The following is a 23,679-nucleotide window of genomic DNA, read 5'->3' as shown; positions in this document are numbered from 1 at the left end:
TTTTTTTCCTTTTTTTTTTCTTTTTTTCCTCCAAGGGGGTGCTGTTTTCTTTTTTTCCGCTCTTTCCTCCTCTCCTTTTTTATTACCATTCTTATTTTTTTATTTTATTTTTTTCTAGGTGAGGAGTAGAAAGAGTACGGGGTGAGGAATCTGTATCTTCCAGATCAGGCTGAGGAAGGGGTGGGGGTGGGGGCTTTATCTTGGTCTCAGGATCCTTTCTAGTGCGTCTGACAACCTGGAAGTGTTTGGAGAGAGCAGAGAGAGAGAGAAGCAGGCAAGCAGGCTTGCATTGGATAGATTTTTTTTCTTCCAGGCTGGGTTTTCACATGCTGATCCGCAAATAAATAAATAAAAGGAAATATGCACACGAGAAGCCTGATCCCATTGTAATTTCCATTGCAAAGGGGGAAAATATACACATACTTTATATAGATGGAGATGCATTGATTGCATGGAATTCAACAAGCAAGGTAACAGCTCTTCCATTGCCATGTATGTCCGTCGGTGTCTGTAATCTGTGTGTGTGTGACCGAGGGAGAGCGAAAGTGGCTGGCTGGGGGCATTGTGAGACACAAATTGTCTTTGCTGAGGAGCTGCGAGGCCTCGGGAGACACGGGGTGCAGGGAAAGTGTGGGGGGGTCTGTTCTCCCCAGGGCTCCCGCGGCCGTGTGTGGGGCTGGGGGGGCCGGGGCGAAGCTGGAACAAAAGCAGAGGGTGGCTTATTTTTTTCTTCCCCTCACCTTTTATTTTTCCCCTCCCTTTCGCAAACCCACTTGGTGCTACTTTAGCAAGGCAAGATGCATTTTTCATACAGCCACCGCGGCCTGGTTCTGTCAAGCTCCATTTCTTCTCAGCAGCTCTTTAAAGGGGAAAAAAAATTAGAAGCCACGGATGACCAATTGCTCGTAGTTGTTGGGTTATTTTTTTTTGCCGTTACCACCTCCTTTTTATTATTATTATTATTATTATTATTATTATTTTTATATCTGGTTCATTATGTCTGGACGCGGAGAGCATCGGGGAGGCTTGCTGGGGCCGGGCTGATGTGTGCTGCCGTAGCTGGGTCCCTCTTTGTTTTAATAAATATGCTTTATATCTCGCCCCCCCGCGCCTTGCCTTCCCCCCGTAACTTTGCCAGCTCAAGGGGCAATAATCACTCCAAGATGGAGGGAAATCGATCAAAAAGTGGATAACCGGCACTTCCCAAGGAAAAAAAAACAACAAACAAACAAAACCAAAAAAACTCAACTAACAGTACGGGGTGGGGGGGAAGGAGGAGGGGAAGAGAAAAGCCTTAAATGGTCCCCGGAGCTGCGGCTCTGCCCCCGCGGGCCGGGCCCGGGGCACTGGCTCCCGCACGCCCCTGGGCCCGCTCCCCTCCGCGCACTTTCCGCGCTCGTAGCGGTTTTGCTTTGCCCTTCAGCCTCTCACTGCCGGGCTCTTGGCTGGTGTGCGGTGGGAAAGGGGCGTTTGGGAAGGGAGGGAGGGGGCACGGCCCGTTTCTGTACGTGATCTTTACCTCTAGAGGTGTGGATCTGGAGTCTCTTCGCTTTTTGTCCTTTTAAATTATATATACGTATAAGTATATATTACTCACCACTAGCAGAGAAGATAATTTTCTCCCCCTTCCTTTCCACTCCCAATTTTCCTCTGTGTTTAAAGGAAAATTGCCTTTTTTAATCTTCTTATTTTATTGGTTTTTTTTAAAGGGCTTTTAAATATTGTTGCATGGAGAACTCATTTCACAACATTCTCATGTACTTAAACCCAATGTTGCCTCCATATAGTTGGCCTTTCAAAAATGAATCCCCTTCTTTGAAACATGCAAGAGATATTTTTTAAAAGCTACTAAAACTCTAAACTTCAGAACAAAAACCTAGCAGATAATTCTATTGCTTTTATCTTTTTAATTTTTTTGCCTGCTTTGAAAGTTTTACCATTCCTGATAGAGCCTTTAAAGCAATGTCAAAATACTGCCCTTAAAACTCGCCGGGTTACTCTCATCAGATGTGAATTGTGTATTTTTCAAGCTCGCTTTCTCTTCTCGTGCAGTTTTACTCTAAATGTTATTGTTTAGCTCACTTCAGCTCCAATTCCATCCCCCGTTCACCAGCCCGGGTGCGCGTTACCTTGCACAGCGTCTCGACCGATTGATTTATTCGCACTTTTATATTTTAACTATCTCGTCCATCCTTTGCTTTACTTGCAACTGTCCGCGGTGGGGGCAGAAATTGATTTTTTTTCTTAAGGGTGCGAGAAGTGGAATTTTCTTTGAAAAGGGGGTTGTATGAGGGCCCTTGCGTGTCGGTGGCATTTGCCTGGTGGAAACAGGAATGGAGTGAAAGCTCCCACTTTCCTGGGAGGAAAGTGGGGGGTTTAAGCCCCCTCGACGGCAGCGAGCCCGGGGGAATTGAGAGTGTTCAAGGCTCGGGGGGAGGCTTTGCCCCCCTTTCCACCCTGGATCCTCGACCTCCACAAATCACTTGTGTGATGAGTTGGCCGGTCCGCAGCCCCCCAGTGTCTTACTCCCCGTATCCCTCCAGACAGACCTAAAATACGCTGTTTACCTTTTCCAAAAGATGCATTTAATAATACCGCCTCCCTCCTCCCCTCCCTCTCCCCCCCGCCTCCCCCAAATCCTATCATCCCTTGCGGGCTGCGATAATAAATAAAAGTCTTTATTTCTCCCTCTTCCAAAGTTAAAGGGCCTTGTTCCCTCCCCGGGCAGCTGGAAGTGAGTTGTGGGGCAGCGCGGGTTTGTTGGGCAGCCCTGCCTAGCGCTCCGGCTCGGTCCCCTTTGCATATATATATACATATATATATATATTATTAAACGTCAGCATTGACTTATGCGTCTCTTATCTCTGCTCTCTCCTCGATGTGTGCCTGCAGTGGGGGATTCAGCGAAGGAAGCTCGTAACATGGCGGATAGCGAGGAAGGCTTTGGGCTCCCGACCACGCCGGCTGATTCGGAGGCCAAAGAGCACCAGGCTGAAGCCAAGCAGGACACTCAGCTGGGGGCCACCAGCAAGTCCCCCACCTCGCCCCAAGCAGCCTTCACCCAGCAGGTAAGGACCTCCGCTCCTCCTCCTCTCCCCCTCGCTCTTTATTTTTCCCTTTTCTCTGCGTTTTTTGCCACAAATATCAGCTCAGCTGAGTGGCTGCTCCAGCTCTGGGCGGTGATGACTCGTTTTAGGCCCCAGGAGAGCGAAAAATCTCACCTGATTGTCAGAGCCGTGGGCCTCATCCTGCCTTAGTGTTATTTGGGGTCGCATTCGAGCGCTGAACCTGCGGGGAAGTTCACGCGTGAATATTGGGGCGCGTGGAGGGAACAGGCACAGAAAAGCACCCAAAATATTGGAGAGAGGCATCCGCTCATGGAGATGTGCACTCATGGAGATGTGCACCCACAGCCGTCCACGCGTGAGCGTACAAATGCACACGCAAGCACACACACAGACAGCTGCGTTTGCGCGTATGTGTTCGCTGTGTCCGTGCATATTTGTATATGATATAAACATATATATATGGGGACTCCTTGTACAACGGGGCGTACACATGCCCACGCAGATACAGCCACACTTAGGTCTGCCCGCACCCACGCAATGGGCCCTGAGGGCGGGCAGGGGGTGTCACGCGTGGGCACCCCGGAGCCAGGCACATCCCCGGGTCCCCCTCACATCCTCCATCAGCCTTTACCCCCCGGGACACGCGTGGGCTCCCACGGGAGACCCACCGGCCGCAGCTCCCGGCAGGGCAGAGCACAGCAGAGCAGGCCGGGGCAGAACGGGCCGGGCCACCCCTTGGCTTCTCCGTCCCCGCCCGGCCCGAGCGGTACTGGGACCTGTCCCCCGGTGCTCGGCCCCAGCCGGGTCGGGGCGAACGGGGCTTTTCTACCGAGATGGCCTCGCCTTCCGCGGCTGCGGAGCCCCTCCGCAGAGCTCCACTTGTCCCCTGGCAGGTAAATCCTCGGGGGGAACCTCCTCCCGTTGCGGATGCTGCTCACGGGGGTACGGACACCGGTCCCGGGCTTGCCCTGCCCAGCCTGAGGCTCGGACCCACCGTGTGCATATGGCAACCGACCCCCGAAGCGTTTGGCGAGGCGCTTCGGCTTTATTTTGAGAGCGGGCAATATGTGCTTGGCTTAGGAAGGGGATCCACTGTACCTCCCATCCCATGGTGGGGGGGTATATTGTCCCCTCGGTGGCATCTGCGGTGACAAAGCATGGGACTCGCCGGGCCCCGCTGCGAGCGGCCTTTGTGGGGGTGAAAAAAGGAAAAAAGAGGGGGTAGGGGGAGCAGAGCTGCCGCCGCACACCACTCCAGCCTAGAGAAGCGGAACCTGCGGGTGTAAATTACTCATCGGAGGGGTGTAAATCTCCTCCGGCTGGTTCTTGAGAGCAGCTGGGCCGAAGCGCTGGGGTATCGCTCCCAGCGGCGGCTGGGCTGGGAGGATGCGGGCTGGAGCCGGCTCCGGGTGCTCCACGTCCTTTTCTTCCCCTCCCCGGGAGCACTGAGGCCCGCAGGATCCTGCCTCCTGCCCCAGCCCGCCCCCCTTGACCAGCATCACCGTGCTGCGGCCTGAAATCCCGTTCTCCCCGGCTTTGGGGCCGGATTTTCCCGGGAACACCCCGAGCTCCGGCTTCCATCACCCGGCCTTTTTCCCCCCGAGTTTCCCGCTGGGGCCATGCGGGGCCCCGCCGCCCCCTCCTCGGCTGCTCCCAGCGCGGTTCTCCCCGCAGCGCTTGGGTCTGACGGCTTGTGCCTTCCTCCCACGCAGGGCATGGAGGGGATCAAAGTGTTTTTGCACGAGCGGGAGCTGTGGCTGAAATTTCACGAAGTGGGGACGGAGATGATCATAACAAAGGCCGGGAGGTAAGGGATGCGGGGCGAGGGCGGGCTGCCTCCCCATGCGTGGCTGAATCTCGTGTCGTTTGTGCGGGTTTGCGGGCGGGAATTGCTTATGGGGGCAGGGAGGGAGACACACGCGTGTTCGCAGAGCCGCGTGGGTGGGGGTGCGGGTTCCTGATACTGGTACGGTCGCGTCTCTCGTGGGTGAGATCCACCCCCCCGTGCGCGGATGTGCCGCGGCCCCGGCAGCGCCCGCAGAGCCGGGGGCGGCCGTGCGGAGAACCCTCCCTGCGAGGATACAGGCAGAAGAAATTGTTTCTTCTGGCTTCTTTCTTAACCAGAACAGTTGGATCGTTAAACCCAATTTCAGGCCTTTGGAAGCTTTCCAGGCGAACGCGACTTGCAACCACTTGGCCAAAAGCGAACCTTGTTTAGAGCAGCTCGCTGGGCGATTTCGTTAGTGGTGTTATTATTATTTTTAATTAAAGCAGCAGCTCGTCTCTTCTGCGATTTTGCAACGCCCTACGCTGTTTACAGAAGTTTCTTATTTATTATGCGCGCACTGAGGAGAATGTATTCAGAACACCCACGCCCACCCCGTTTAAAAGTATATGTGGTCTTAAGCTACTGTTTATATACTGATAGCAAAGCTGTTTAGATGCATAGATAGACGTGTCCGCAAATAAATAGCATCCGGATTTAACTGCGTCCAGATACACATTTCTATATGTGTGTATTTGTCTGCGTGGGTGTGGAGAAAAATATACAGCCTTGCAAACCCAACTTTATTGGGACTGCGCCTAATCAATTCCATGACTGACTTAGTAAACCTGATCCATATATATTTATACGTGTACGAGTGGGTATTTAAGTGCGTTCGAGGCGATTTAACATTCTTAATATTGATGTGTTGGAGGGCTGTTTAATTGAAAAGTGCCTAAGCCACCGAGACCCAGTGAAATAGTCTCTCCAGTCGCATAAGTAAACTGGGGGCAGCCCGACAATGGCTTTTTTCTTTGTGATTTTAAATTAAAATAATCGGAGGAATGGGTGGAAAAAAATACCCTCCACGTATGGAAATAGTAGTAGTTTTAGATTGCAAGGACACACTAAACAACGCGGAGGCGAACTTTCATTTTGCTCTGTCATCTGGTATTTGTTGTGGTCTTCCAAAATTTGCCTGAAGAGGGAGGGGAAAAAAAATTGGAGCTGGTTGTATAAAGTTTTAGCGAATAGATATGTCTCACGGCTCGCCTTCCCCTTGCATCTCGGTGCTGCTGGAAAAATCGGTATTAAAGAAGGGTCTTGTTTGTGTCCAAGGGGACGTGGTACAAAAAGGAGGCGGGGGGGAGATGGTGGGGGTCGGGGTTCTGCTGACCCCCGGCCCCGTTCGGGGCTGGGAGAGCGGTGGAACCTCCCGAAAAAACTGAGTTCACAGAAGGCAAAAAAAGAGCAGCACACGGAGGGAGACATGAACCACCTTGCAGAAATTTCAAACAAATATCGTAGTGGACAGAAATCTCATCTGGAAAGCAATAAACCAGACATTTACAGTGCAGGGGCTTTAGGCGAGATGCGGGAGAGGTTTCCTTATTTATATAATTCCCCATGTTTATTGTTGACGTTGGTGTTCTTGCTGGTCAGGTGCTTTCGATGGAGTTATAGATCATTCTTCAGGTGCAATTTGGTTTATTCTCCCTTGAATCTTTTGAGCTAAATCCTGTCTTTCTTCGTTGGTAGCTTTTCTTCCCCCCTCCAACTTCTTACAACTGAATTAAACCCCAGCCCAGATGCCCTATCGCAGAGATAAGCGCCCGAGCCTCGGAAAAGAGCGCAGTATTTTTAGAGGTGTGGGGTTCTTGTTTATGCGTGTTTTAAGTCCAGGGATACATTTTCATCTGCTTTATTTTTAAATATTTGGAAAGCTCAAACTAAAATAACATCGGTGTTTTAAGTCCCTGCCTTGCAGTAATGGAAAATATTTCGAAAAGCCCCTGTCTTCAGTGTATATCCGAGTGTTTCCAAGTATTTGTCAGGTGTGCTTGCTGATGTCTCTGTATGTGCATAAGGCTGGACACGGATCTGGTGTCACACCTGAGTGCGTGTAGGTTTGGTTTTTTTCATATCTGCACATAGAACCGTTGATACACATAACGGAGGTTAAAATAGATGTATTTTAAATATAGATATTTACTTTTAAACTTTTTTTTTTTCCTCGAATCGCATCCCCTGTTCCAGCGGTTTATGTATAGAGGGAAGTAACTTGCTTCCAAAAGCTCTCACGACCAGATTTGTTCAAAGAAGGGAGAGTCAAAATCTTGGCAGAACAAATAATTAAGAAAAATACGAATAGACGTGCAGGCATACGAGTAGGTGAATGAATAAACCCGCCAGCCTTGTAATTAGGATTCTGCCTCAATAAATCACCTGTATCCCCTCAGCTGGGACCCCGAGCGGTACCCAGGGACACCGAAACATCTCCCCCACCCCAGGGGAAGCGTGCACCCATCCTCTGCCCGAGCCTTTCGGAAGGTCCAGCTGAGACTGTGGCGTTGCCCTTTTGTTAAATGACTTCCCCTCATCCCCCTGTCTCTTCCTCGCAAACACACGAAACCACTTTGGAAAACTTTCCCTTCTTTGCTTTTGTACTAATGCACTTTATTTTAATATTTTTGATAGGCGTATGTTCCCCAGTTACAAAGTGAAGGTCACTGGACTTAATCCAAAAACTAAGTACATACTGTTGATGGATATTGTACCAGCGGATGACCACAGATACAAATTTGCAGATAATAAATGGTATGCACGCGTGGGGGAAAGGGGACGGAGGGGAGCTCTGTGGTGGGTTTTCTGGGTTAGCCAAACCTGGGCAGCACAGGTTGGGAGATACCTCGGAATCAGCGGCTCATCTTGCTTTTTTTATCCTGCAAAGGAGAGATGTTGGGCTCCACCTGAGCCTCTCGGGATGCTCCCAGGGTGCTTGGGAGAGAAATTTATTAAAAAGAGAAAAAGTCCGTCGCAGTTAGCTAACGATAACTGTAATGCTGTTTGACGATGAGATTGTTTGCTATCGTGGAACCGCTGGTTTAATTATATTAAGGAAGGGAATATCTCCGGGCAGGAAAATCTTTAAGGATTTGTCCACGGTCCATCCTTTGCTCTTGGCTTGGGTGCCGGGAATTAGGGAGGGGTGGGAAGTTTGGGGTTAAACAGGGAAAACAGCGAGAGCCATCTCCGACGGGAAAGGCGCCAACGAGCTCAATTAATTCCCCGAGAAGTATTTGTAAATGCCTTTTTCTCCCCAAGCGCGGCGTGACCGCCGGCATCGCGCTGCCGCCGCGGACGGGCTGCCGGACCAGGAGGGACCCCAGGCTGGGGATGGATGGATGGATGGATGGATGGATGGATGGACGGATGGATGGATAGGGGGCAGGAGCCCACGGGAGGGTCCCCCCGCGATGGATGGATGGGGGGCAGGAGCACACGGGAGGGTCCCCACCGCCCGGAGCTCAGTGTTCCTGTCCCCACGCAGGTCGGTGACGGGAAAGGCAGAACCGGCCATGCCCGGGCGGCTGTACGTGCACCCCGACTCCCCGGCCACCGGCGCCCACTGGATGAGGCAGCTGGTTTCCTTCCAGAAGCTGAAACTCACCAACAACCACCTCGACCCCTTCGGACATGTAAGTACCGGGGGTGGGAGGAGGACACGGCACCGGCGGAGGTGCTGCCAGGAGCCCCACGCGTGTTCACGGGCATCTCCCACTGCTGCCAACGCCACCAAGGTCATGGCAATGTCACCCATCCCCAAATCCCCTGTGTTGGTGGGGTGTTATTTTCTTCCCTGAGAGGGTGGGATGAACTCCTAAGGAGGACCACCCCACACAAAATGGAAGCATAAGCCTTAAAAGTGGGTTATTTAGCAGCACCGAGTGGGAATTGATTACAGATCCCCGGGGACTGGAGTCCGCGAGTGGGCGAAACTCTCCCAGATTAATTGAGTATTTAGCTGCCCAGTTTTAACCTCATGGGGAGTCTTGGAGCGTTAAAATCTGTTCCCTGCCTCCGTGAATTTGGCTAACAGGTAAAATCAATCAGGCATAATTATTTGAGGAAATAGGACCTAAAACCATGTGGATACCTCAGTCCAGGAGAGGGAAAAAAAAAGGCAACAATAATTAAAGACAATAAAAAATTTGAAATCCCCCTAGAGCTTTTTGGACATAAAAAGTCTTTGCTATACTCGTGGGGCCGAGAAAGCTTGTGTGAATTCTGCAGCCAGAACCAGCCCTCCTTCGAAGGCCTCCAAAGATGCGAGCAAATATATATGTGCATGTATGAATAATATATATATCTATAAAAATATATATATAATTACTTAATCGGCTATTCGAATCCAGAACCCGCCATCCCTTTCCAAGAGCGTATTTTTCTCCAGTCTCATTTCAACACTTCAGTTTCTTTTTTTTTTTTTCCCAAGTTTTTTTTCTTCGCTTTTTAATGATAAATCTTGTGCTATTAAATCCGTGACCACGTGGTCACTAAGAAGCGGGGAGTAGGGGGGGAAACTGCAGGTCAGAGCGGCCAGACGAGCCCCCAGCCCACCACAATGCTGAGCATCTTTTTACGGGCGCTCCTCCAGCTGGGGGCGGGGGGTGTGTGTGATTTACTTTTTTCCTTTTAAAACATTTTATTTTAATTTTACGTTTAGCTGATGGCAAAACAGTTGGCAAGCGCTGCTTTCTAGGGATCAGGGAGGGGACAGTGGGGACCCCGCAGTAGCGCAGCCGGGAGGTCCTGTCCTGCCCCCCGGGGTGGTTTTGGGGAGCAGTTCCTGGGAGGGATGGAGGGGGGATCCGGCCCCGGGGGGACTGGCCCAGGCGTCCCCCGCTGCGAACAGGCGGCTCTGGGGAAAAGTCCCTCTAAACAACCCGAAGGCGCTGAGGGGACAATGAGGGGACTTCAGAGGAGGAGCTGCACCAGGAGTCTCTCAATTAGAGTCGCTGTAATGAAATTAAAAACCATTAGATCGTTCACCGTTGATGTCTACGACTTTCCTGGATGTCAAAGCAATTTGCTTAAACCCCCGGGACGGGGGAGGCGGCGGCGGGGCGCGCTGCGTCTCGCTGTCGCCAGGGTCCGGCAGTCATTATCGTGACCGAGCGGCCCCCCGCCGCCCCCCCGAACCCGCCCCCCCCGGCGTCTTCCCCCGAGATTAACCCGGTACCGAGCAGGGACCGCTTTTTATCTTGAAAACAGCGCGTCCCTCCCCACCCCGCCACCCTTCTCTCTCATCCTCTGCGGGGAGAGGCGGGGGGGACATACTAAATGCCTCCAGCCTTCCGCTTCCATTCCCCCTTCTTGCTTCTATGCCCTCCTAGCGGGGGCTTGAGATGCCCGGGGCATCGTAGTGGTGAGCTGGGAGGTTTTAGAGACATGGGAAGGTGGAGAACCCCCAGCAGCAGCAGGTTCAGGATGCCAAGATGTGTTGGGGGAACAGCTCTGGCCCCTCTAGGGGGGTGGGGGGCACAACAGCAGGGCCCAGGGCTGGTAAGGGGGAGCAGAGGATAAGAGCCACCTTTAACAGCATCACTTGTCCGTGCTGGGCTCCTTGGTTGTGGGAGGGTGAGAAGTTTCTTTAGAAATATGTCCCCCAACCCCAGCATCTAAATGAGCCCTTCTGGGGAAGCCCTGAAGAGGGTGAAGACTTTGGGGAAGGGGATGCGAGGACCTGCAGGTCCTTTCTCCTCTCCCCATCCCTGGGTAGCTGTGTGTGTGGGGCTGCACTGTGCTGTGTCCCCTCCATTCCCATGAGATGTCCTCTCTTCTCCTTGCCCAGATCATCCTGAACTCCATGCACAAGTACCAGCCCCGGCTCCACATCGTCAAAGCGGACGAGAACAACGGCTTTGGCTCCAAGAACACCGCCTTCTGCACCCATGTCTTCCCGGAGACCGCCTTCATTGCCGTCACCTCCTACCAGAACCACAAGGTGAGGGGCTGGACTGGGCCCCCCCTCAGCAAAAACTGGGTCCTCTCTCCTGTCTTCACCCCACTACTCCTCCCAAGGGTCTCGGTTCCCCCTTCCCCTTCTTCCCTCCTCTTCTTTTCACCTTCTTCTTTTCTTTCCCTTTCTCTTTTCCCCTTATTTCCTTCCCTTCTTTCCCATCTTTTCTTTGTCCCTTCTTCCTGTCTTCCTCTATTCTTTCCTTCCTTCCCTTCATTTTCTTCCCCTCCTTTTCCTCCCTTTTTCTTCTCCTTTTCCTCATCTTCTTTTTTCTTTTCTCCTTTTCCTCTTCTTCTTTTTTCTCCTTTTCCTCATCTTCTTTTTTCCCCTTCTTCTCATCCCCCCCCGCGTTACTTCTTTTCTTCTTTTTTCTCCCCCTTCTTCATTTTCCATCCCCTCTGTTATTCCTGGCGATGCAGACAAAACGTCTAAAGACGAAGTTTAGGGCGAGCCGAGGGGGAATTAGCTCAAACAGGATGGTTTGCTCAGAGAGGAGACGACCAACCGAAGGAAGTTTGGCTTTATCTTCTTTCCCCCCCTCATCGGTCAAAGGCTCGTAATCTGGAGAAGGGAGCCCGGCGCTCCCCTCTGCGGCCGGGGCGCTGATAACCCTTTGTTTGGGGAAGGGGCTCCTGGCCCGGCCGGCTCTGTGGGGAGGTCGGCAGGGGGCTGCGGGTTTGGCAGTGAGGAGGCCCTGGAAGGAAAGGGAGGTTCTGTGCTTGGAATCAGCTCCCTGCCCGCCCAAGCAAAACAAAGCAAAAAAAACCCCAAACCCAAACCAAAAAAACCCTCATATATGTATCAAATAAGGTTTTCTTGACATGCTGCTGGGTGGACACGTGTGGATTCCCGCTGCCACCCTGTCTGCCTTGCCCACATGGGGGGACCCTGCCGTGGGGTTGTGGCCCCCTCTCTTTCCTCTGCTCAGCTTTTGGGCTTCCAGCGAGGAAGGAGCTGGAGGAAGGCTCAGGGCTGGGGTAGTTTGAGCAGATGTATTTAAGTGATGCTTTTCACTCACTGCTGCCCGCAGACCCCAATAGCCCATCTCCAGGGCAGTGCCCCACGAAAAGCCAACTTTCCTTCCTGGGGAAAAAAGGAAAATCCCTCCCCAAATAGCATAGAAAGCAATTATTGCAAGCTGTTACTGGTACTTCTGGACAGGTAGGATGGCTCCTTTGCACTTGATGGAGTGAAAGAATTGTTTTTCAAAGGGAGAAACGTCATTTAACATCCCGGATAAATCCTGAATGCTTTCCTGGAGATGTAAGTAGGAAGCTCCTAAACCTGTGCGAAATGATTGTGTTTCCTTCGTCACTCAGTTGGCAAGGGAGATACAGAGAGCTGAGGGAGGCTGGAGAAGAAAGAGTGTTTCACCGTAACTAGGGAGAAAAGAAAATACTTCCCTGCCCTTTAAAATAGGAGCTGTTGGCACAACCAGGACAAGCAAACTGAATCCAAATTGAGCCCTCGCCAAATTATGCCTTAAATTATAACTCCGCTGTGGATGCTATAAAATCAAGTTTAACTTCTGCTTGATGGATTCAGAGAAAGAATATAATATTAATAGAACTGGGAGTTAATAAAACAGGACACACTGCTCGCTTTAAATGCATTTCCCGATGAGAACACAGACCTGAATTTAACTGCTTTCCTTTGAAGAAAAATAGGGCTGCTTTATAGGGGGCGGGGAGGGGGGGAAGTTATCATGCAAATAAAACAAAAGCCAAGCAGAAACATGTAAGTACAGTAGTTTGGGAAAACTGCCATATTAGGAGGAGCAGGAATATTTGATTGTAAATCAACAACATCTGGTTGATAAGGAATGACATCTGCGTATCCGTCTCTGTCAAAACAGACACGCTGACGAACGCATGAACCCCTACAGACACACACGCGCTCGCATCCCAGCAGACACATGCACCCGCACGCAGACACCGCGACATCTTTTACACACCCCCCGACACATTTTACATACACTTACATCCCTCCCCCTCCCGAAACACACGCATTCCTCCTCTTGCTGCACCAAACCGTTGGGGGAAAGAAATAAAGAGTGGCTGTAGCCCCAAGATAAAGACCCAACTGAGAAAGATAGAGCCATAAAAATAAACCAGGGAATGATCTACCCTAAATGGCATCTCCCTCCAGGGAAGGGAATAAAATTTGTAGCTTGCCCCAGTGCAGATGGAGAATAATACGGGGGCTGAGGCGGGAGCAGCTGATGCTGCGGCGGATGCTGGTTGTGCAAAGGGGTAATAACGTTCTTCAGCTGCATGGGGTGGCAAGTAGGGTCTTTTCCACAGGCAGATGCTCGAGTTCAGCTTTCAGAGCTGAGATGTAGCTTAGCAAAATATCTTTTCATGTTGCAATGCAGACTGTGTTGCCTGTTGCCGTAAACAATCGCAGTCCCACCAGTCCGGGTCTGTCTGTTTCTGTCTGTCCATCCCCACATCTTGTTGTTGCTGCACTGCCTGTTTTTTCCTGCTTAGAGCCATCTCTCACTTGCACCCATCACCTGTAGCACATCCTTCATGCAAACTTTCTGATCTGCATGATCACACGATTTATAAACACCAACATATTTCACAAATAATTTTTATAAACCCACGTATTTTACACACACATATACACACAAATTCATATGTGCATGTGTTTTGGGTTTCAAGAACTATGTTATAGGTGAATTATATTACAAAATTAATTGTACAACTTGCCCATAAATGCATCCGAGTCTATGCTTACACAGCTTATAGGAACACTCACGTGATTTCAGATCCATCAATTTATTTCAATAGCACAGCTGCAATCCCTACGTAGGGCTTGTGCTTATTTCCCCTGATGTTTTAGGCAGCCTGAAGAGATATTTAGACACACTGGGCTCTCCCTCTCCCCAGCCCTGGTCCCCAAAAGGAGGGTTAAACTAGGAAGAAGGTTTTGGTAAAGTTTTCATTGCAGTTGTCAGCAGCTTGGTCGACCACCTCCCCCCTCTCTGCAACCGTGAAAAAATACCCCAGAAATATTGAGGTGTTAAAATAGGTCACATGCACATTTCATTTCCTTGCCATTTACACAATGGGTGCTTGCAATCAGGTTGATTCCCAAATATTAACTTCCCCTGCAGTTAAGTACCATTTTGCTGTAGCTTAAATCATTGTGTTACTAGCTTGTATTTATTAGGTACTAGCTCTCTGCTTAGGACCAGGAAATGAACCCTAATAGACAGAAATAATTAAGGTTCTGCCCTCATGAGGGTTCTTTCAAAAGCAAGAATTCACAACAATTATTCTCATTAATTTTTACAACCTACTTTCCCTGTTAGCTGGACTTGGGCTTTATATTGGTTTCCCCCCCTCAGGATATCCAGTTTTATGCTGATTTTTTTAACATTCTTGGTAGCCCAAATTCTTTTAAGGAAACATTAGCTCCCATTGGGATGCTATAGGTGCCCAGAAGTGCTACGTTCACCATAGCAATGCAGAGAAACAGTGAAGGGCCTGGCTGGAGACTGATCTGCTGTGTCCTTAGATAGTTGGGTTAAACAAGATGAGACCATGTGTCTTCTTTTCATCGGTGTCTTCCTTCAAGAGCTCTTGTGTCCTTCACAACCTGTGTCTGAACCAGTCCTGTCTCCCCTTTGTCCTCAGGCTTGTCCCTGCCACCCTAGGACAGGGTGTTCAGCCAGTTCCAAGCTCCCGGCCCCTTTTGGTCCTTGATCCAGCCGCGTCCCCAAGCTCTGCAAAGACATCTTATCTCTCTCCAGCCTCAGTGCCACCTCCTGACCCACCACCTTCTCCTCCCCAACCCTCTGCAAGGTCTGTCTCTTCCCATCCTCCGTTCTTGTCTCCTGATTCAGTCAACAGCCTCCTCAATGAGCCCCTCTGTCTCGCACCAGCATCTCCAACAAGCTCCCAGTCCCTCCCATTTCCTTCACTGGCTTCTGGGTTCAGCATTTTCTCCCCCCGCTTCCTCTGGTCTTTCCCTCAAGTTTGGAGTCCCAGCTCTCCGTCCAGCTCCTCTCTTTGGCCCAGCCAGATGTCCGTAGTCTCAGCAGGCACCTTGTCTTCATCTATTTTTTTTCCTTCCCACCACTCTGGTTTGGCTTCCTCTTCCATGGACTTGGTTTCCACCTGGGTACATGAGATTGCGAAAGAAAAAGGCTCTGTGCTTTCAAGCCTGAAGCCCAGCATCCCAGTTTCTCCCAGCAGCAGTGACAGGGATGGTCCTGGCCCGTCTTTGCCATGCTGAGCAGGACCATGGTCACCTGCACATCAGGGACAGCATGTATTTCCACAACATGCAGCGGTCCACACGTGCTCAGCTCAAGAGTAATCACCCCGACCTCTTCATCACTAAATGGGGTGGCCTGAATGGTGTTGTGTTTTTTTTCCTCACTGAGGTTTTCAAGTTGTCCAAGTGGGGAAGATTTTCACAAAACTAAGGATGCCCCCCCTGCAGGACATGAAGTCCCTTTTCCAAAATGCCCAGCCTTTAGGACAGTGTCAGAAAAGCCCGAGAGGGTCAGGGTGGTGTGTTTTCCCTTAGCTGAAGTGCTCAGCAACAACAACAAAAGTAGGACCAGTTTTGTTGATAGCAAAATAAGTAAATGAAAGGAGCCCAGGGCACATATGTGATGTGGAACATTTCAGCCCTAGCAAAGTTTTGCAAAGTTAGATCCAATTCAGAAAAATATTGTTATGGCAAGTGCTTGACAAGAAGTAATGCTAAGTGGTAATTTTGACCCTGGCCATAACAATGTTCATGAGCCTGTAGACACACACAGTCATATAAATACATGGCTATGCAAAAAAAAAAGTAGAGCGTCTTTCCTCAACTTAACTAGATGCAAAGCTAAATTTTATCATGCTGGAGCCACAGATGCCGTTGGAAATATCTCAGCAGAAGAGCTTTGTGGTCAGTTAGCCCAGAGAAAGCGGCGCCGAGATTTCATCGGGAACTGTCGCTTCCCGTTAAAGTGAAGATGAACCCATCGGTCAGATAAGCCCTGAAAAGTGTAAATGTGGGAGGCTTCACCCTGGCAAGCTCTTGTCTCAGAAGGGTCTGCAGCCGCTTTGGAAATCAGTGGTCAGAAGTGAACTTTGCCATCCATTTATTTCATAAACAAACACATAAGCAAAGCCCTACAGTTTTATTAAATCTGTGCTATATAATCCAGCCCTGGGCATTCTGTCTTAACGACCTTGCAGGATGTTATATATATATATTTTTTTTTTCATTATTTAATTGTAATTTGATTTTCTGACAGTTTTTTGTTCCCCCCACCATGAGTTACTTTCAATTAAACAGAGTTTCGCTATGGCAAAGTTGATCCAGAAGAAGGTTATTTCCACCCATTTGTTTGCTTTTCCACCTCTGAAATAGTTTGTCAGCTAGCCAAAAACTGGCCAAACAAAATACCTTCCACAGGCTGTTTTCTAAAGCAGGGATTCACCACCTTTTTCTCTATTTTGTATTTTGTTGTGTACGGTTTTGTTCAATCTGGCTTGGACTCTCCTTGGCTTAGCGCTAGGGCTGATGCCTTGAGTTGTCATCTAGGGAAGTTTTGCTCTGAAAGCCTCTGCTGAAATCCATCTGAGGGACACCAAAGAGCTGAGACCTAATTTAAAACCTTCTGTAATCCCTGGTTTCTAGATGCCTTCAATCCAGCAGATCTTTAATTTTAAGGAGGCTGAAGTTAGCCAGGCTTCAGGTGGGGCTTTCTGCCCGCGACATATATGTTAATACTATTGTTTGTGAAAGTGTTTCTCATGGGGGTAAGGGAACTTCTCTACTCACAAAGTGACATATTTGCAAGAGTGAGGTTCCATATGATATTTCATCTGACATTTCGTAGGTGATTAAAGGCTTTATTCATCAAACAGGGCATTCAACTGAGGTCCTTAAATTAGGGTCTAGCATGTTGATGGCTCCTTCTCTGGTGAACGGAGAGTGGTGGGGACCTGTGAAGGCAACGTGACACACCTCAGAGCCCTGGTACCCTCTGGCAGCCCCCATCTCTCCCCATTGATTCCAGCAGGAACACTGGGAGACGATGTTCCCCATGCAGGCACCTTGGTTAAAATGCCTTCGGTTAGGTTGGGATGAATCCGGCCCTTTGTACATTTGTGTGCTGGTGCCAATCCTGTAAATCCTCGCTCAGTGAAGGACTTCACTTATGCAAGCAAATATTGCTATTGGGTTCGGCAAGTGAGGACAACTTGTACATTGAGCGCGTTTCAGAATGCAAATGGCATAGAAATGTTCAGAAAATTGAATAATGCCTATTATTAATTACAGAAATGCTACCACCTCTCCGGTGGGAATTGATAGGCAATTTCTTTGCAGAATACGCCGCTGGTGGTTTGATTATTTAGGGCTTTTAATTATAAAATGTGCTAGAGAACAACACAAATTACAAATTGGACCAAATAGATTGTCTGTTCACCCTTCTCTTTGAAATCTGAAATGCGTGACAAAAAACAAAACCCAAATAAACAATGCCTTGTTTATTTAATAAATTAGGTCTTGATTTAATGGGAATGCTCATGGGGACAAGCATGGGGGTGATGGGGTCTTTGTGTGAGATTTGGGGCTGAACTGGGCAAAAAAGGCAAATAAATAAATAGCCTTTGGAAAAAAAATATAAGATGAGAAAACAGCAAAATAATCTGGTTGTGCAGACACCTGGCGGGGTTTGCTATTGACACTAGCCGAGCCAGATTTTTCTCTTTGAATTTTGGCAGAGAGGAGGGTCCGGTTGTGTGTGCTTGACTCAGTGGACATGAACCTCTCTCTGTTCTGCCGCCATTAATCTCGAGCTCTTTCCTTCCCGTTGGCCGACTTTCAATAGGAAGGAAGGACAGTGTTTCCATAAAATGCGGTGGGCACCTGAAGTTCCTCCAATGGCAAACACAGGGTCGTGTCTCCTCCTGGGCAAGTGACCCTCCTGACTGCTGGCTGAGGGCTCAGACTGTCAGGCGGTGATGGAGAAGAAGGGGAGTTGTGGCCTCTTCTGCTTGAATATGAAAAATAAGCTGAAGGCTGGTACGGGACTTTGCACAGAGACTGATCCTCTCCCCCAAGGCTGGGGTTCCCTGACTGCAAACTCCAGCTGTGGACAGATTTATTTAATATACGGGTGGGTTTATGGTTGTGTTTTTGCTGAACGAGCCAGAGCTCCTGCTGCCTTTGCTTTGCTGTGCCAGCTCTGGAGGAGCAGCTGGTGTGAGGTTGGCACCCAGACTCCATCCTCTTCTGCAAAGACACCAAAGCATTTGCATCAAATTTGGCACAGCAGAGCGACTCTGTACAAGATCAGCATGGCATTTGAGAGTGTTGCTGGTCCATGGTTAATATTTGCTTAAATGACAACCACTGGCTTGAGAAAACCTACTCAGCCAAGTCCTCTGTGAAGGAGAGGATTGCACCTCTTTGAGCAACACTTTGGATAAGGGTACGTTCTGTACAGCAGCTGCTTTAGATGTTTAATTTAGATGTTGTAAGAGGACCAAAGTCAGGAATCAGAGGGGGATCCATCCCAGGAAACTTGAGAGGCTGAAAGTAGCTAACTAGGCAAGCAAACTAGTTCCTCTTAATTCCTTCTAGAATTAGTTGAGAGGCAAATATTCTTCCACGGCATGATGGTCAGAGGTGGAGTTGTCCTCCAAGACAATTATTCCAGGCAGTGGTTACAGGTGTGGGGCTGGCTGGGGATGGATGGCAGATGCAGAGCACCTGGAGAACATTTAGGTGGTCTGAAATACAGAAAGGGTGAGCTTCATCAGTCTGAGAGGATCCAGGTTTTAAGAGGTGAGGTTTGGGTCATGGCTGAATATGGATAAGGAAATACTTGTTGGTATCAGTGGGATTTGTTCAGGCAGTATGAATTTCATTCCTGGTCTTTTGGTAAGTGCAGCCCTTGCTGTCCCAACAGCAAAAAGAAAGTAAGTCACTCTAAGAAAACACATTTCCCCCATTGAGAAATTTTTATTTGTGTACAGTCCCATATGTTAGTTATGGGTCAAGCCTGAGAGAAGTGGGAGGTTGATGAAAGGAGGTATTTTTCCAGTGGAGAGGTGTAGAGGAAGGCCCATCTGGAGTGGCTGATGCCTGAGCCGAAGGACGACTTGAGTTCCTGAAAGCTGTGTTTTCCCCCACATCCCTATAGGCTTGGGTTTAATAACAATATCCCCTCTCTCCCAGGCTGTGCCTTGGACTTGTGATGAACCCGTTGCATTTCCTCCCTTTCAGATCACCCAGTTAAAGATTGAGAACAACCCCTTTGCGAAAGGCTTCCGCGGCAGCGATGACATGGAGCTCCACAGGATGTCCCGGATGCAGAGGTAACGCGTGTCTCCCTCGCGGGGACCTGCTCAGGACCACGCGAGCCACCTGGGCTTTGCTTTGCATGTCTTTTGTGGCTTGAGCTAAGCCAGGACCTAGTGGCGGCTCCTTCTCTGGCGGTTCCTTGTGTATTTTATGTCAAGCTGTTGAAATATCATCAGGATGTGGGGCTGAAATCCAGGACTTCCCACTCCCAGGCAAATGCCCTAGCTGCTGGGTTACAGAGGCAGGATCTCACTTGTGGGTTGTCCTCTTGGCCACTGGGGCCTTGTATATCTTTCTGACATGTCCGCGTCCACAACAACCTCTAGTTTGTACTAAACAGATGTCTCTGCATGTGGGCTTAAACCTCTTTAAAGCAACAAGAGACTTGGAGGGACTCTGAGAAGGTCTGGTCATCAGATGACTGTAGAAGAACTGTTGGGTATTTTTTTGCCGAGGTGGCAGCGCTTTAAAGACAAAATTCTCAGCTCTGCTCTGAGAACAGGTTTGTTAATGGTGCTCCAGATGCTTCTGGAGATCTTGGTGCGGAGACCTAAGTTGTGCTGGATTCTGGCATTCAGAGGGTCTTTGGCAGGAGGGGAGTGTTTGCCTGGTCAGTTCTGGATGTGCAGAGCAGGAGCGTAGGCATGGTGGTTTCAGGTTGAAGAAGGAAGGTATTAGAAAACGTTGGGATCTCCAGGGCCAGGTGGCTGAAGAGGTCTTTTTGAATCTCAGTTTTGGATGTAAGTGCTTAAGCTGAAAATCAAACCTAAATCCTGTTTAAAAATCCCATTTCAAGTCCTTTTCTAAATGTCAGGTCCTGCCAGTAATTAACTTCGTGCCTTTCACTTCACTTGGAACTTCACCCATGTGTCAAGTTGCTTCCTGGTGCAAATGTTTTGCAGGAACCCTGCCATACCCATGATTATACCTAAGACAGATGTAGACACTCAATATAGCATTTTTCCATCCAGGAGGGCAGGAGTGACTCAGATCCCTTATTCTCCGGGACTGACAGAGCTGGCTGGTGGTGGAAGGTTGTAGGGACCTGCATTGGGACCTTCTGCTGGGAGGTCTCTCTCTACCACCCACCCAGGAGCCAGCTGGAGGTGCTCACTGCAGGCTGGGGTGCAGATGTCGGTGCAGATACAGAAGTCTCTTCTGGTTGCCGCATTTGGTGACCTGAGCACAGCTCTCCGCAGCCGTGCGAATCGTGCTGGTGGGCAACAAATAATGCCTGTAAATGCTGACGCCCATAACACTACTCAAATGGGCAAATGTACTCCTGTGTACAAACATTTTCAGGCTCAGACCCAGAAAAGCCAGTAAATATATACATGAAAATAAATAAATATATATAAAATAAATACATATATAAATATAAAAATCACGTTTCTCAATCTAAATCATCTCTGTGGTCTTCTGAATGTGCCCTGTGTTCCCTGCCTGCCTGCCCTTTCCAACGACAGCACAGATCCTGGCATAATATGTCAATATTTATTTATTTATGGGTGCACTACCACTTGAAATAGTTTCCCCCCTCCCCATGCCAGCTTCCCAGCCTCTATTGGAACTTGAGTAATGATGTCCCCTGCACATTTTTGCTGCTAAACTACCCTTTCATTACGGTCAATGGAAAGATTTGAAGGTTTACATTCATCGCAGGGTTTTTTGGAGCGAGAGGGAGGAGGTAAAACAGTGAGGACTATTAGGAGGGCTGGATGCCATATGAAGAGCATGGCATCGAGCCACGCTGAGCTTGTGCTAAAAATTGCTTGGCATTTTTATGCGGGCTTGCGGTCATAGTCAGTGATACAGTGAACAGAAACACTTGGAATATATAAATGCACCCACTCAGACCTGGGTTGAAAGGGTTAAAATCCACAGCGTTGACTTTACAGGATAATTTCTGATGCTTGCTTACTTAATAACTTATCTTCTGTATCGATAGCATAGAAATGACTCTGTACCTTTACAAAGATTTCATTTTTTTTTTAAGGGAGAGCAGGATAAGAGTATTATAGTAAAATAAAGACCCATTCAAGGTTGAAAATATTAGACAAATATGTACCCACCTTTGTGGTTTTTTATATCTATCTGAATATATACAAAATTGTATCTATATAAATATATGAAAACATACATTAAAATTATATATATATTAAAAAATAAATTGCATATATAAGATAAAGAACCATTCAGGATTGAGCATGCTAGAGAAGTATGACCTACCTTTATGGGTTTATATAGGTTTAACATATAAATATATATTAAAATATAATTAAATATATATGAAAAAATGAATATATAAATGTATACGTGTGTGTGCATATGTAGTGAAGTTGTTTCGCAGTGATGGACCCACTCCCCAGCTGGCATGTATAGGTACATCTGTCTTGGCTTCAGGGGAGTGACGTCTATTTATGCCTTGGAGAATATGGTGGGATTTGTTTTTAGTGCCTTTTTTTTTTTTAATTATAGAAAAAAGTAGCTGGAAAAAACACTCTTTAAAAATACAGCGTACAGACTTTTGTACCGGAAACTGGTGACCTGACGTTCCTCAGGCCACTGATCATCTCATTAAGGGGTATAGCTATGGAGGGAGTTAATTTTTCATGCTGAGGAAATCCTTGGTACCTCTATGTTTTCTTTATTGAAATTTCAAATGTTTTTTAATTCCTGGCATAGGGCTATTGCAAGGGGGCATCTCCTGGCTGGAAGCAGCCCTGGGGGAAGCAAACGAGGCTGAGATGCAGGGGTGATCCAGCCGGGTGCATGAGCTGGCTTGTGACATCCCATTTTTGGGGAAGGCTGGTCCAAAGCGTGTCCCTCTTCTCACCCACCTACACTCCCACCCCTTGGAGCAGCCTGGGAAGCCTGAGTCCTGGTCAAGATGTGCTTCCAGCACTGAACCTTCAGGTCCCACCATCTTGCACAGGGCTTGGGTCAGATGCGAGTAGGTGTGTGGTGATTGAAGGTGTTGTCTAGAAGAAGCATCCTCAGGCTGAGGGTGTCTCAGCTCCCTCTTTGCAAAGCAGAATGTGATGGGCATGTTTGGAATGTAAAGCTGCTTTCCTTGGAGGGTTCACCCCATGGATGGTGGGATGGGGTGAGGAGCCCACCTTCTGCTTGTTTTGCCTTCAGAATCAGAATGATTTGCTTGCATGTCTGCCTTTTAAACAGACCAAATTACATGATATCAAGTCCATCTTCACACAAAGAATTGCCAGCTGGCCAGCTCTTGTTGTCTCCTTGCACGTTTGGCTGTTAGATGATGGAAGGGAGATCAGTTTGCTGGGTCCCAATTTCTCTTACTCGCCTCAGGGCAGGTCTTGTAGATGGGTGAAGCAGAAGCAGGTCTAGGTGCCAGTGGAGACTTGGCCTGATGAATCACAGAATCCCAGAATGTCAGGGACTGGAAGAGACCTCGAAAGCTCATCCAGTGCAATCCCCCCATGGAGCAGGAACACCCAGATGAGGTTACACAGGAAGGTGTCCAGGCGGGTTGGAATGTCTGCACAGAAGGAGACTCCACAACCTCCCTGGGCAGCCTGGGCCAGGCTCTCGCACCCTCACTGAGAATAAGTTTCTTCTCAAATTTAAGTGGAACCTCTTGTGTTCCAGTTAGAACCCATTACCCCTTGTCATATCATTGGTTGTCACCAAGAAGAGTCTGGCTCCATCCTCCTGACACTCACCCTTTATATATCTGTAAACATTAATGAGGTCACCCCTCAGTCTCCTCTTCTCCAAGCTAAAGAGCCCCAGCTCCCTCAGCCTTTCCTCATAAGGGAGATGCTCCGCTCCCTTCAGCATCTTTGTTGTCCTGTGGAACATCTACCCTTGGCAATGGTAGGGATGGAGAGGAATTAAGATGAAGCAGGGAAGAAAGACAAGTCAGAGAGTCAAGAGTGAGCTCAAGGTCTTGGGTGTCTCATGGAGGATTCTCCCTCCATCTCTGTGTGTCTCTGGCTGAGCAAAAGCAGCAACAAGAGTTGGCCCAAGTGGCCTTTGGGGACAGGAGCTCTGCAAGGCAGATGTGGATGTCTTTGTGAGTCCATCCCTCTCCATGGTTTTCTTCTTTGCAGGACCTCTGTGGTGATTTTTATTCTCTGATTTCCCAGGCAGAAGAAAAGTTAAGAAGTCTGTCCAGGTAGAAAACTTCATTCAGTAGTGGTATTAAGCCTTTCGGCAACAGATGATTTCATTCAAAAAGAATAGCCATGAGCTCCAGAGAGATCCAAATTCCAGTGAACGCAGACTTCTGATACATGTTCTTTTTCCCCCCACCTCCTTTCTTTCCTGAGACACATGGGACCCCTTTAGCAGTTTCTTTGACAGGATGAGTGCTCTGGGAGAACAGGGTTTTTTTAAAGTTTTCAAGTTCCTGAGCATGAGATCAAGTTTGTTATTTCCTCAATTAAAAAAAAAAAAAAAAAAAGAGAAGAGATGCTAAAGGAATACGAGTTATACTGTATCTGTATCCTGGAGTCATGCTGCAA

The 23,679-nt window shown here is 48.7% G+C and overlaps 1 protein-coding gene across 1 annotated transcript in view; it reads left to right on the top strand.

The window, feature by feature from the left end:
- Positions 1 to 351: 351 nt before the first annotated feature.
- Positions 352 to 23,679, top strand: part of TBX5 (T-box transcription factor 5) — a 39,078-nt gene continuing 15,750 nt past the window's right edge. The window contains exons 1-7 of the mRNA XM_082066290.1: positions 352 to 470; positions 2,893 to 3,068; positions 4,781 to 4,875; positions 7,531 to 7,650; positions 8,384 to 8,531; positions 10,688 to 10,840; positions 19,103 to 19,194. Of these exons, the coding sequence (XP_081922416.1) occupies positions 452 to 470; positions 2,893 to 3,068; positions 4,781 to 4,875; positions 7,531 to 7,650; positions 8,384 to 8,531; positions 10,688 to 10,840; positions 19,103 to 19,194 (803 nt within the window). The 5' untranslated portion in view covers positions 352 to 451. The remainder of the gene's footprint in view (positions 471 to 2,892; positions 3,069 to 4,780; positions 4,876 to 7,530; positions 7,651 to 8,383; positions 8,532 to 10,687; positions 10,841 to 19,102; positions 19,195 to 23,679) is intronic.

The sequence above is a fragment of the Streptopelia decaocto genome, assembly GCF_964273445.1.
Source record: "Streptopelia decaocto genome assembly, chromosome: 15".
In the NCBI taxonomy this organism is placed as follows: domain Eukaryota; kingdom Metazoa; phylum Chordata; class Aves; order Columbiformes; family Columbidae; genus Streptopelia; species Streptopelia decaocto.
Note: the sequence above shows the minus strand (reverse complement) of the source record. Positions and strands in the feature narration are given on the sequence as shown.